Source organism: Sorex araneus, chromosome 1 (genome assembly GCF_027595985.1).
Source record: "Sorex araneus isolate mSorAra2 chromosome 1, mSorAra2.pri, whole genome shotgun sequence".
In the NCBI taxonomy this organism is placed as follows: Eukaryota; Metazoa; Chordata; class Mammalia; order Eulipotyphla; family Soricidae; genus Sorex; species Sorex araneus.
The window spans coordinates 222,130,786-222,145,839 of NC_073302.1; the positions used below are offsets into that span (position 1 = coordinate 222,130,786).

At 40.2% G+C, this 15,054-nt stretch overlaps 1 protein-coding gene across 2 annotated transcripts in view; it reads right to left on the reverse strand.

Moving 5' to 3' along the window:
• WDFY2 (WD repeat and FYVE domain containing 2) overlaps window positions 1–15,054 on the reverse strand; it is a 194,738-nt gene that overhangs the window by 58,726 nt on the left and 120,958 nt on the right. For both annotated transcript variants that reach the window (XM_055124053.1, XM_004604482.2), the window contains exon 4: window positions 5,392–5,446. In XM_055124053.1, the coding sequence (XP_054980028.1) occupies window positions 5,392–5,446 (55 nt within the window). The remainder of the gene's footprint in view (window positions 1–5,391; window positions 5,447–15,054) is intronic.

Consider the following 15,054-nt stretch of genomic DNA (forward strand, 5'->3'; position numbering starts at 1 on the left):
TTTGCCAGGCTCTACTGTGGTTAATATATATTACATATATATACACACATACATATAATCCTAAGTGGTCTCAGGAACCCTGGGGATCCCTCCCAATATTTCCCAGCCAGCCCAGCCAGTGGTTCAAAGTAAAAGCCTGAGGATGTGTATTTACTGTAAGTAATTCATATTTAGGTTTTCCCTTTTCACTCGATCTGATGGTTTCTGACTTTTAATTTGATTCATACCATGTACATATAATGTGATAACTATACCTTGTCAGATTTAAATTATTTATCTTGCTGTTCTCTATTTCCCTTTCTGTTCCTCTTCCTTTTCCTTATTACTTTTGGAAAGTTACTTTTTCGTTCCACTATATCTCTCCGGCTGACTCATTAATTGAACCCTTTCTATTTGTTATTTTCTCTAGGGTTAACAAATGCATCTTTAACTTATTATAGTCTTCCTTCATACTAAACATAACTTCTTACATATAACCTAAGAGCCTTAAGTATACTTTTATTTCTCCTGTCTAATCCTTTGCAATATACTTTTGTCAGATAATTTAATTTTTTATATTATGGACCTAACGAATATTATGCAACTTAGTCCTTATTTTCAGTCAAATTATCAATTTTTTTTTTTTTTGCTTTTTGGGTCACACCCGGTGATGCACAGGGGTTACTCCTGGCTCATGCACTCAGGAATTACTCCCGGCAGTGCTCAGGGGACCATATGGGATGCTGGGAATCGAACCTGGGTCGGCCGCGTGCAAGGCAAATGCCCTACCCGCTGTGCTATTGCTCCAGCCCCCATCAATTGTTTTTTAAAGATATTTTATTTTATTTTGCTTTTTGGGTCACACCCAGCGATGCATAGGAGTTACTCCTGGCTCTTCACTCAGGAATTCCTCCATGCAGTGCTCGGGGGACCATATGGCATGCTGGGAATCGAACCCATGTCGACCGCATGCAAGGCAAATGCCCTACCCACTGTGCCATTGCTCCAGCCCTTTTTAAAGATATCTTAAAAGGTCAGGGAGACAGGCCAACAGGTCGGGCACACTCTTTGCTCCTGGAATACCTAGGATTTTCTCCTCGAACCTCATGGTCCCCCAAGCACTGTCACAGACCCCTGGGCACAGCCCAGGAATAGCTGCTGAACCCCAAACCCACCTCATCAGGAAAAAAAAAAAGAGGCTAGCACTACATGACTGTTTTTAAAGTGCAGTATAAATCCAAAAGTTTTCTTTTTTACTAACACAGAAAGAACACTAATGTGTACAACATAATAATTTGAACTGTGAAAAAATTATTACAGTAAGTTAATATGTACTGTCTCATATAACTACAATTTTTTATGATGAAAACTGCAGGTGGGGGGCAGTTCTGTGGATCAAACCACACACACACACACACACACACACATACACATACACACACACACACACACACCTCAAACACACATAAAGTAAGTTCTCTACCACCAGCTACATCAGCAACCCTGATAAGAATTGTATTTTAGTTTTCCAACAAAGCCCAGAGATTACCTCTGGATTTGTGTTTAGGGACCACTACTGGCAGGGAGACCATATGAGATGCTGGGGATTGGACCTGTTCAGCGACCTGCAAGGTAAGTGCCCTACCCATTGTACTACCTCTCTGGCCCCTAAACAAGAATTGTAAAGACCGAAAGTTCTCAGTAGGAATTTTGGTTTATCACATGAAACCATTGCTCTGTATTCAAACTTGATATAAATAAATACATTTTCGTGCAGTCTTGTAGGACAATGAGTGGCAGAGTTCAACTTTTTCTTTATAGATTTATAGCCCTTTATGGATTTTAGCTCTGTATGGAAATCCCAGTTGGAATTTCTGATTTCACGCAGGCCTTTGGCTTTATCTTCTATCCCCAAGTGAAGGTTCATACAAAGGCGTCTCGCTAGTACTGGCTGCATTTATCTCCCCAGAATAGCTACAGGGTCAGATCATATTTATATTGCTCTGAGGTTTAGGTCTCTCTTTGCTTCTGCCATGTGGGAATCTTCCTTTTCACCTTCTCTTGAGTTTAGCACTATATTAAAAAGATTATTAGCAAAACTTGTCATTTTCCTTTGTCTCTAGGTGTTTACAGTAAAAGGATTTCTATACAAGTCTATCAATTTTTCATAATTCCTAATAAGCTATATTTTGACAGTTAAACCAAAGCAAACGGCAGAGCATCTCCTGCCAGCGCCTGATAGTCTCGTCATCCGCCACCATCCAGATCGCATGGCTTTTTCTCCTAGAAATGGGCAACATGCCGCCCACCATAGCCATGCGACCAGACCTGCACCAGGCTGTTTCACTCGGGGGCCTCCAGAGGGGGACGGGCCCACCCCAAAGGACCCAGGCCCGGAAGCCGAAAACTTCCACAACCCAAACACCACCACACTCAAGACCACTCCCCACACGCTTCGACGGGCCTCATGCACAAGCGAACCTATTCCTGGACACATCATAAGACACTCCCTACCCATTCCGCAAGAGTACCACACCACATTTGATGGGGTTCAAAAAGTAGGCAATCAATCATAGAGGGAAATATGTATATATATATATATGTATATATTTTTTTCAGGACTGAAGTGATAGCACAGCGGGTAGGGCATTTGCCTTGCACATGGTTGACTGGATTGAATTTCTCCATCCCTCTTGGAGAGCCCGGCAAGGTACCAAGTATCTCGCCCGCACAGCAGAGCCTGGCAAGGCTCTACCCGTGGCGTACTCGATATGCCAAAAACAGTAACAACAAGTCTCACAATGGAGACATTACTGGTGCCCACTTAAGCAAACTGATGAACAACAGGACAACAGTGCTACAGTGCTACACATTTTCAGATATATATATATATATAGGAAAACTCACATCATTCAACCGTTAACAACACATTAGTGATTTCCTAAAGAAAGTCTTAATGGACCCTGTCAAAATAAAACAATCTTCACACTGTTTCCTCTATGGATACTTTTTAATAGCATTTTTAGCAGTTCTTCATAACAAAGAATACAAAATATATGATTTTGGTTATGCTTTGGGACAGGGCTTGGGATGGAAACATCCCAAATTTGGTGGTGGGAAGGTGTCATGGTGGTGGGATTAGTGTTTGAGTATTAAATGTAAGCAAATATTGTGAACTACCCTATAAAAAATTTTTAAATAATAAAATGGCATGGGATGGTGCCAGAGAGAGAGAGTACAACAGGTAAGGCACTACCTTGCACATGGCCACCCAGGTCCGAATCCTGGCACTGCATACTGTCTGCTCAGAACTGACTGCAAGCACAGAGCTAGGAGTGAGCCCCAACGAGAGCTGGATGTGGAACAAACTCTCCCACCCCAGAAGAAGAAAATGCCATAAAATGAGGAATTTCTAATTGCAAGTTCATCATTTATAACTTTTAATTCATCAATTATAACTTTAATAGGCACAATAAATTTTTCACATTACAACAGTTAACAATAACAAAAAATACTATTCTATGATCATGTATTTAAGATTTAACACAAACCTAGGTGGGGATAAATGGCAGGACTTCAAAATACCTTGATATGCTCAGATGATGGACTAGTTAACATATGACAAATAACAGAATGCAGTATCAATTATGTACACTAAAACAAAACCAAAAACAAGTTTGAAGAGTAGGAGATTAACGAGAACTCAAACGAGACTCTTGAGGGTTTTGAATGGACTCTTCCATGTGTGCCTAAAATGTAAAGTAGCTGCTAAGACATTCATCTTTCTGTTAGAGGTACAAAGAGAAAGGAGATATGATTTTATATGTAACATATTACAAATGCATATTCACTATGCATTCACTATGTCATGTTAAAACATCCCAACTCTGTGAATGTCTAATTCTGTGGGTTTAAAATCTTAGTGCAGCTCAGCTAGGTAGTTTTGCTGATGGTCTCTCACTAGATGAGATCAAGGTGTGAGATGTGGCTGTGTTTTCATCTGAAAGCGTGACAGAGGGTCTGCTTCCAAACTCTCGTAGTTGGTGACAAGACCTGCGACCACATGGGCTTCTCCGTAAGACAGCAACAGGATGGCAGCTGGCTTCCATCAGAACAAGGAAGGAAGAGAGCAGGAAAGGGCGAGCAGCTGCAGGTCCCTCCCTCAGACCTCACATCAGAAGTGATACCCAGGACTTGCCATCCCAGAGAATCAGCCAATCAAGTATAGGCCTTCAAGACTGATGACTATGTTGTGTTACATTTTTGTTAATTTATTTTTAAATTTTGTTCTCTGGGCCACACCCAGTGATGCTAAGGGCTTACAACTGGCTCTGAACTCAGGAGTCAGTGCTGGAGGATTCAGAGGACCATGTGGGGTACCGGGGTCAAACCCGGGTCAGCCATGTGCAAGCCAAGTGAAGCCATCTTACCTGTTGTACTATCACTCCAATCTGTGAGATATTTCTGAAAGTACAACATGTGCCAAAGTCAAAACAGTTATTAAAAGAAGAGGTTATGAAAAATGTTTTGGCTAGAAAGAGGAAGGAAAAGAGAGGGTAGTGGTAACTTTTGTGGTTGTTTAAAATCCTTGAAAGACTGCCATGCGTATGAAAGATTACACTTAGTTTCCATAGCTCAAGTGTGCTGAGCAAAGAACAAGAGGGGACATTTTACCATTTAATACACATTCAAGAAGACTGGTTGAAGAAATTTTGGTACATCCACACAATGGAATACTATGCAGCTGTTAGAAAAGATGAAGTCATGAAATTTGCATATATGTGGATCAACATGGAAAGTATCAGGTTAAGTGAAATGAGTCAGAAACAGAGAGACAGACATAGAAAGATCACACTCATCTGTGGAATATAAAGTAACAGAGTGGGAGACTAACACCCAAGTGTAGTAGAGATAAGAACCAGGAGGTCTGCCCCACAGCTTGGAAACTGGCCTCAGATGCTGGGGAAAAGGCACCTCAGATAGAGAAGGGAATACCAAGTAAAGGATGTTGGGAGGACCCATTCGGGTTGAAAGATGCATGCCGAAAGTAGACTACAGACCGAACATGAAGGCCACTCAATACCTCTATTGCAAATTACAACACCCTACAGGAGAGAGAACAAAAGGGAATGCCCTGCCGCAGAGGTAGGGTGGGGTGGTGGGAGGGATACTGGGAACATTGGCAGAGGAGAAGGGCACTGGTGGAGGGATGGGTAAACGATCACTGTATGACTGAAATGCAAACACGAAAGCTCTTAAGTTTGTAACTATACTTCACGGTGATTCACTAATAAAAAAACTAAAATTGATTTATAGTTTTCTTAAGTGAAGTCTCCTTGTGTGACAGTGGACATCATTAACGAACATTTCAAAGACCATGTAAAAGAAAGAAAACACTGCTCTTATTCTTACCTTGATAATTTTTCACAGGAGTCATCTTGTTATAATCTTCTGATAGAATAAATTCCTGCAAAAGCAAAGAAAACTATTAGGTACAAAGGAAATTCTTACGTGAAAACTTATATTTTGATAAAAATATTATATAAAGCAAACACCATGACAGAATTACACATAACATTGATATTTCACTATTCAACTCAATCTACTTTTTTTTTATTAGTTTATTTTTAATTAGAGAGTCATCGTGAGGGTACAGTTACAGATCCATACATCTTTGTGCTCATGTTTCCCCCATACAAAGTTCGATAACCCATCCCTTCACCAGTGCCCATTCTCCACCACCAATAAACCCAACATCCCTCCCCCACTCCCCAGTCCCATCTCCCCCCACCCCACACTGCCACTATGGCAGGGTATTCCCTTTTGTTCTCTCTCTCTGATTAGGTGTTGTGGTTTGCAATAAAGGTGTTGAGTGGCCATTGTGTTCAGTCTCTAGTCTATATTGGGCCCGCATCATCTTTCCCCCACATGACCTCCAACCACATTTTACTTGGTGTTCCCTTCTCTGAGTTGCCCAGAATGAGAGACCAGCCTCCAAGCCATGGAGACAACCTCCTGGTACTTATTTCTGCTATTCGGGACCCAAGTTATTTTTCTCCCAGTGGTACCACAAGTCAAAAACTTGTAAAGCTTCTTGCCAGTGAGAAAATGGATGGCAACTCTTTACTAGAGAAGTTAGATAGCTTAAAGATTCAATTTCTTAAACCAGAAATTTATTTCCCCTTACTATAAGCTCCTCAGGGCTAAAGCTTGCTGATTCATTCCTGTGTTCTTAGGACACCAGTGTTCTTAGGACAAACAAACGTGAATGGCATCTCCAAAGTTTATTGGGATGTCAAATTTGGTTTTAAAAAAATTTGTTTCTGAGGGCTGGAGCAATAGCACAGTGGGTAGGGCGTTTGCCTTGCACTCGGCCAACCCGGGTTCGATATGGTCCCCTGAGCACTGCCAGGGGTAATTCCTGAGTGCGGAGCCAGGAGTAACCCCTGTGCATCGCCAGGTGTGACCCAAAAAGAAAAATAAAATTGTTTCTGAAACACATTATATATATATTTTTTGAAGATGCATAAAAGGTGAGTGATTGTGTGCATGCATTAACATACTTTCCCTACACACAAACACAAACATACACACACACACACACACACACACACACACACCCCAATGACTCATATGGAGATATCAATCAAGCACTTATAAGCCCCTGTCAGACTCAGAGTCCTCTAGCATCTTTTAAATGCAAACTATTCACACACTCTTAAACAGTAAATTGTCAAATATAAGGGAAGATACAAAGTATAATAAATTGATGCCTTCATCTGAGCTTAAAAGCAGAACAATGGATCTTTTCAAAACATTTGGAGGCTTCTAGAATCTTTCTTTGATGACTTAAAGAATGGTTGGGTGGGTAGAACACATATAAATTCCTTACCTACTATCTGGGTTATTTGCTGAGCTCACATAATTTGTGCAATTTTTTTAAGAGGCAACAGTTAATTGTTTCTGTGATAAACACCACAAAGGTAAAGCACAGTGTGATGTGAGGGACATGCAAGGTAACGGAAGCACACTCACTTTTATACTCAGTCCTCCCCGACAGACACTGGTCTACAGACGGATTTTCTTCCCCATGAATTTCTCAGAAATATCATTGTTCATTCTGTCACTTTTTAAATTTATATCATTATTCCTTCAAAGAGTGGCACTATACCCAGTTCTTGCTCTAGATGAGTTAGACTCACAAATGAGGAGCAGCCTAATTTTCAAAGAAGTAAAATACACTTCCATAGAAGCATGTAGTATGACTTAAACAAACATATATATGTTTAATTACTCTCTACCATCCTGGTCTCAAACAAAAGAACTCTGTTCCAAATACACCATACACACACACACACACACACACACACACACACGAGACTAATGTTCTGAGTTCATGTTAATTTTAATACTTCGATTCCTTTTAGAACACAGAATATAAAATGGCTTGATGAATATACACATTTAGAATTAACACATACATGCCTACATACATATAAGCAGAATACAATTAATGGATGACTAAATAGCTAAACTAAATTTAGTAGCTCATTTCTTTTGCACATAAGGGGAAAAATATGAAAAATTTGAGACTTCTGTTGGCATCATTTTCATTACATTTTGATCAAAGAAATAATATACTGTTCTGACAAATGTAAGAAATAAACATTAAAAGCTCTCATATCAAGATATATTAAATATCAATTTTAATAGTATTTAAAACATTAATGTAATCTAATAATACTTTCTTTACTTTCAACAAATCATGTTTATCAATCCAAAGAAATAGTCTTATCAACTTCATTCTCTTAAGTGACTATATGGATATATTATAACTGTCACTGTTCTTAAATATTTATTTCACATCCAATTTTCTTAATCAATATCATATTAAATGTATTCTATTTTTCTGTATCTGTAACAATATTTCCATCTTGAACCAGAGGATATTACTTTTACTAAATGATATACTACGCAATTACTTGCTATTAGAAAATTTTATCTATCAACATAAATAATGCACTATAAAATTTTGGCTGCAGGTCAGAATATTTCAGTAGCATGGACCAAAATTCAACCTGGAGAGAAAGCTCAATGGGCTAAAGCACATGCTTTGGATGCAAGAGCCTTGGATTTGATCGCTGTGACCAAAAGGTACCCTAGAGAAGCCTGAGTCCAAAACAAAACGGAAAGAAGAAATCCAATCAAAGCCACACATATTAAATTTAGTATATCCATCTTTCTGTTTTCTTTCCACCCAACTGTCTACATATCTATCACTTGCTTTTCAATTTTTTTCATTTTTGGAACCTTCTGAGATTCACAGCAGAACTGTAAGGAAAGTAGCCACACAAAGCTTTCCCCCTCCCCCCATTATGAAGACTGGCATCACTGTGTTTCCTTTGTCACAATACATAAACTTATGTCAGCACATCGGGACTCTAAAGGGTTTCACATTCATGTACGCAAATGTGCCCCATCACTGCAATACCACAGACAACATTTCCACTGTCCTCTCACCCTCAGAGCTCCACCCACTCATCTATCCCTGTCTAACACCCGGCACCATGGATCTTTCTATGCCTCCAAAGTCTCATCTTTATAATTTTTTTTAATAGTTTGAATCATACAGTATTCAGACTTTTCAGATCACTAAACTTCTCATTTAACAGTCTTCCTTTAAAATTTCTTCTTTAAGGCTTGATTGCTCATTTCTTTTTAGAACTGAATAATAGTCCATTGTCTGGAGGTACCAGTTAAACAATGTTGAAGAACATCTTGTTCACTTCCAAGCTTTGGCAACTATCAGCTGAGCTGCTATAAACATCCGTGATATGTTTTCAGCATCTCTGAGTAAAAATTCAGAAACCCAACTACTGGATTGTATGGTTAAAAAAGAAAAAGATGCTCACTCTGCAACAAACTGCCAAACTGCCTTCCAAGTGGCTGGCTGAGGCACTCGGATAAGTCCCTCATGAGATGTCCTTTGCAAATTACCCAGGGTCACTGGGTAGGGAGGTGTCGTTCCTCCACACCCCACCCACACAGTGTCTTTCCCTTTCCCACCTGTTCCTGCTGGTGGTGCAATGGCCAGGAGGACCACACACTTGTTTTGGTGATTGTCAGAGGGCACACATCAGGCAGAGGCCACACTGCAATCCAAGTGCCCGGACTCTTTTGTGGTGATTGAACATGTTTGTGGGTTGCGGAAGGGATGGGGTGGGAGTGACTCGATCACACTCCTTCGGTTGTGATGCTTGCACACATCTGGTGATAGCCACATATTAGCTGTGCTCCCATATACCTGGTTGTTTGCTGGAGACCCCTCGCAATGTGCAGTGCTTGGGGGTCATAGAGAGCAGAAGCCAAGGACCTGTGAAGGGCACATGCAACCAATACTGGAGATCAAACTCACAGTCTCAGGTCTGCAAGGCAAACCTTAGGCCACTCACCTACTGCAACTAGCTGCTGTGAATTTTATGGATAATGACACTGAAATATACAGGTAGTGGTACTGCCACTGTTTAATTTTTATTTCCTTAGTGGCATATGCTACTCTTAAATGAGAGCAAATCTCATATGCTCAAAGAGCATCTTTTCATATGTTTGCCACACATAACTCTTTGGAAGGTGTTAAGGGCTTTGATACATTTTAAATTAAGACTACTGGTTGTACTGTTGAATTCTGATAGTTCTTTGTATATTCTGGATAAGTCCCTCATGAGATGTCCTTTGCAAATTATTTTCTCCAGATCTGTAATTTGTCTTTTTTATTGCCCTTTCAGTGGGGTCTGTTTGCTGGGTGTTGCTGAGGACCTATTTTTTAAGAGCTGAAAACATTAATGAAAGACTTATTAATTGGAAAGCTTATTAATTTTCATTTTAGAGATTAACCTTTGATACTGTATCTAAAAATTCATCTTTTAAACCCATCACTTATACTTAGGTCTATGATGTACTTCGAGTTGAGATTTGTGAGGCTCTAATTAGATCAATTGGTTGGAGGCACAGAGACAAGACACGCAAGAGGAATGTAGAAAGCATGGAGGGTCAAGGCGTCGATTTGGCTCGAGGTGAAGAACAAATGCCAGAGGTCTCTTTTCATTCCATTTTTAATCAGTTACATCCTAATGACTTCATTACAGAGAAAGACTCACTAACGAGAGCACAAACAGTTATTGGATGAGCAATCGTCAAAAGAACACCAGGGTAAACAATGTCTTGTCAAAGCCATGTTATCATGATTAAAATGTCAGAGGAAGATACGGAGCTGGACACGAAAGCTCTGCAGATCACATCCCCCACATTCTCGTAGTCGGTTACACAAAAAACAAAGAGAAGGCCCATACTGATTTAAGGTCAAGTCAGATTAAGGATCGAATCAGTGTAAGAGAGGGGAAACTGCTGCTTTGCACTGCCAAGATAAAGTAGGACCAGGCGGGCGCATGAGAGCACACTGTACGTCTCCAGATCACCCGGACTCACAAGTTTCCGCCCGCCCACTTAACTAGAAGTGGGGCCTCAGCTCCACTTTCTGCTTGCAGGGCAGCGTCCAGAGGCTCATCTTAATGGCCTGGCTTAGTACCAACACTAATGTCTGCACCTAGGTTTATTTTTTTCACAAGTAGATGAGATGCTCTGGCAACACTGTTGAAACTCTCTTTCCTATTGCAATCTTTTGACTACTTTGCCAAAGACCAGTTAACTACAGTAATGTCGACCTACATCTGGGCTCTCTATTGTGTTACACGGGTAGATCACCTATTCTTTTGCTCAGAGCAGACTGTCTCGATGACTGTAGTTGTATAATTGTGGCGTCAGACCTCCATCTTTATCTTCTTTTTCAACACTGTGCTGACTATTCTGATCTCTTGACTTCCCATAGATAGAGATTTCTATAAATCAAATTGGGAAGAACTGATACTTTAACAATTCTGAATCTTCTTTTTCTAAAGGTTTTTATTTTTGCTTTTTGGATCACACCTAGAGATGCTCAGAGGTTACTCCTGGCTCTGCACTCAGAAATTGCTCTTGAGGTGCTCAGAGGGCCATATGAGATGCCGAGGATTGAACCCAGGTCTGCTGCATGCAAGGCAAAAGCCCTATCTGCTGTTCTACCACTCCGGCCCCAATTCTGAATCTTCTTGTCCACAATCATGGAGTATCTCTTCAGTTATTTAATTGCTCTTTGATTTCGTTCATCAATGCTGTGCAATTCTTATGTAGAGATCATAGGTATTTTGTTAGATTGGGGATGGTGGTGGTGGTGGCAATGTAAACAGTACTGATTTTTGTATTTCAATTTCACTAGATCATAGGTGTACACAAGGAAAGTACATGACGTCTATATACTACCCTTGTGCCCTGTAACCATATTATGTATTATGTAACCATAATCATCTCTAAATTGTTGATGTTGTCAACGACACTATCTTCCCATATTGCTGCAGTAGTGCCAAAGAGTTCCCAGTTGGTGGTCGTTCTGGGAGTTCTCTTCTTAAAACTTTGCAGCCCTTTCTCCTCGCTCCGTGAAGTAGAATTTCACATGAAGGATTCGGTGGTCTGATCTCGTATGGAATTTTGGGACAACAGTGACATCGGTTAGGCAAAACCCCCGACTGAATATGATGTTGTCAATTTTGTTGTGGAACGGTACACTGAGAGACTCCCATGTCCAGCGTTTAGATTCGGCCTTCTGGAACTGCGAGTATCTAGAACTGCATGTATCCAATCTTAATAACTTTTCCAGATCACCTTCCAGAAGTTTGAAACATTTCAACTACTCACCATCTGGACCTCATAAAAGCCGTTTCTCCAAATCTGATCAATTATGGATATTACTTACCTAAAAAGTATTTTCATGAGGCCAGAGAGATAGTAAAGTGTGTAGGATGTTTGCCTTGCATGCAGCCTACCAGGGTTCAATCCTGACATACCCTATGGTCCCGAGAGTACCATCTACATTGAGTACATTTTTTACATGGAGGTTCTGAATTGTTTTTGGTGGGGGTCACACTAGGTGGTGCTCAGGGCTTACTCCTCGTTCTGTGCTCAGTGCTCATTTTGGCAGCACATAAACTGGCTCTGTGCTCAGGGGACTACAGGGGTGCTGTGGATTTAAATAAGACCAGTCACATGCAAGGAAGTGACCTACCTATTGTAATATCTCTTTGGCCCTGAATATTTTTTATAACTATGGTATTTTTCTTTTGATTGCCAATATTTTAGAAGCTTACAGCATTTCTTTTTACTTTTTATAAATGCTCATTCTATTTACATCTAGTTTTTTACTTTGCTTTTATAAAAAGCAAACTGTATATTTAAAGCTTCTAAAATCTCCTAGAACTTATTTTGATATAAGACAAAAGAAATTATGGGATATGACAGAAGGTAAGAATCAAAATTGATCTTTTCCCTGAAAGTAAACCAGTTACTTCAGCAACATTTACTTAATAACTTTTCCCAGCCAGGCTTGACTGTGACGTCTATCATGTTTTATGTTCTTCCAATAATTTGGTAAATTTGAGGTTATCTAACTCTGCTTTATTAGTCAACTATCAAAATGAAAACAATTTAATTAACAGATATGGAATATATACTAACCCATAAACTATGTGTCCCGATTTCTCTTCTTAAAAAAAAAGGTTAGCTAGATCATAATAATCCTTTAACTTAGCAAAAAAAATCAAATTAAGAATTTTTATTGTAATGGCACTACATAGCAATATCTATGAAATATTAAGTTTCATATATTGCTTCTTTGGAGAATGTCTTTAAATTTCTATGAATGGGCTTATTTTTCTAGTGTTTGGTAAATTCTGTTAAAAAAAAGACAAATTTACAGGTGCTACTTTTGGATTGGGGCTAAAAAATAGTGATGTTTTAATTCCTGGAAGACACATGATGGAGCCAGTGAAACTCTGGGTCTGTGCCCGTTAGAGGACAGTGGTTAATACTGATAGGGTACTTGACTACAGGGAACACAGAACAGGACTGCTAACTCCACAGGCAAAATGAAGCATCAGCCTATTCCAAAGAGGACAAAGTGATGTTTCTGATGAAATTAAGGAAAGATAGGACACAAAGCAGTAAGACTGGTTAGTGCTAATATTAAGGACTGCTACTCTCAGGGATTTAGAGCTGAGGGTGGAATAAAAAAAAAAGAATAAAAAATAAAAAATAGAATAATGCTACCAAGCTACTCTGTACACTTGACAATGCTTTTTCAACTTACCTCTTCAAATACTTCAAAAATTTTTAGGTCCTGCAGAATGAGTCAACCAAAATGATAACATTGTGTTATCTGACACTTTCACACTGAAAAAAAAAAGCTGTTGGCATTCCCTGTCATTCAGGAAGGTACAAGAGGACAAAAGCTTGTGTATACAAATGCCAGTCTCATCCATCCTATGGCATTTTTCACAACAATACCTTTCTATTAGTTTATAAAAATCTGTCAAGTAGATACCACAGCACCTGATGGGTAACACAGATCACTTCTCTTGAGTCAAGCTGTTAAATTACTCAGCTTCGTGTGAGTAAAGTTAAGATGTAAACTGGTAGCCCCCTGTGACTTCACTGAAATGTAAAGTGATTTCCCACCCCAGCTCACCCTCCCTAGATCACAAGCTGTCAGAGATATCTTGGATTCTTCTAAAACCCAAGGAAGGGAACAGGAGACTCAGAACCTAGAGCCATGATGTGGTTTCTGGGTTCCTCGGGGAACCAGGTATAACAGACGCACACAGTCAGGCCTGAGTGTTAGAAGAAATGGAAGAATTTGTATTGTGGGACCACACCCAGATCAGGGCCATATGGTGCCAGGGACTGAACCCAGGGCTTCCATCTACCACCTCAGCAACATTCCCGATCCCCTCCCTTTCTTTTAATCTCTCTTTTCTTTTTTCAAAGGGATGCTCAACAACTGCAAACTTAAAAAACTTTTCAAGCCCAAGAGGAGGTCAGGAAAAGTAGCTACTTCCGGTCGACAAGTTCCATCTCGGCACCACATATGGTCCCCCTGAGCATTGTCAGGACTTACTGCCTGAGCCAGAAACAGCCCCTGAGCACCTCTGGATGTGGTCCAATTCACACACCCCTCCCCCACACACACAAGAAGAGCTGTTTAAACACAGAGTAGATTCCTTTGCCTTTCCATGGCCACCCTGACGCTCCAATCTGAATTACAATAAAGGAATGCCACACAGCATTGCCAACCTGCTGACTTATTAAGATTTAATAAAAATAGCTATTAAAGAATTGTAATAATTGAATCTGGTACCTTATACACATATTTTGGGGAGGGAGGGAGCCAAGGTTTGAGCCACACCTGGTTGTACTCAGGGCTGACTCCTGACTTGTTGCTCAGGAATCACTCCTGTCACTGCTTGGGGACCAAATGTGGAGCCAGGAACTGAAACAGAGTGGGTCACATGTAAGGGAAGTGCCTAAACCACGGTACTATTTCTCTGGCCTTAGTTCTTAAAATATAATTAAAAACTGAGTTATTAAGGGGCTGGAGCGATAGCACAGTGGGTAGGGCATTTGTCTTGCACGCGGCTGACCTGGTTCTATTGCCAGCATCCCATATGGTCCCCTGATCACCACCAGGAGTGATTCCTGAGTGCAGAGCCAGGAGTAACCCCTGAGCATCACGGGTGTGACCCAAAAAGAAAAAAAAAACTGAGTTATTAATTGCCATGTTTGTTGCATGTATAACTTAATACTTGAAAAGCATAACTTTCTATGAGAAAAAGCCAATTTCAGTCACAGTTTCTGTTTGTTTTCCAATACTTCCAGAAAAATAGACCTCAAATCAACCAGCGAGAGTCTATAAAACTTAAACAGAAGTTCTTAACTCAGTCTAACTGTGATAAAGAAAGGAGGGAGGGCATCCACTCAGCTGCCCACTGCAGGGAAGCACGCATCTCGGCTCAGTACAGACCTATGCAAAGCCATTACAAAGGAGAGACACACACATAAAACGTGTGTAAACAGAAGCGCTACATCTCTGGTGGGGAACAATGGTGGTGTATTTCTGTATCTGCCTCCACAAAAGAGAAATTGACCTAAAGT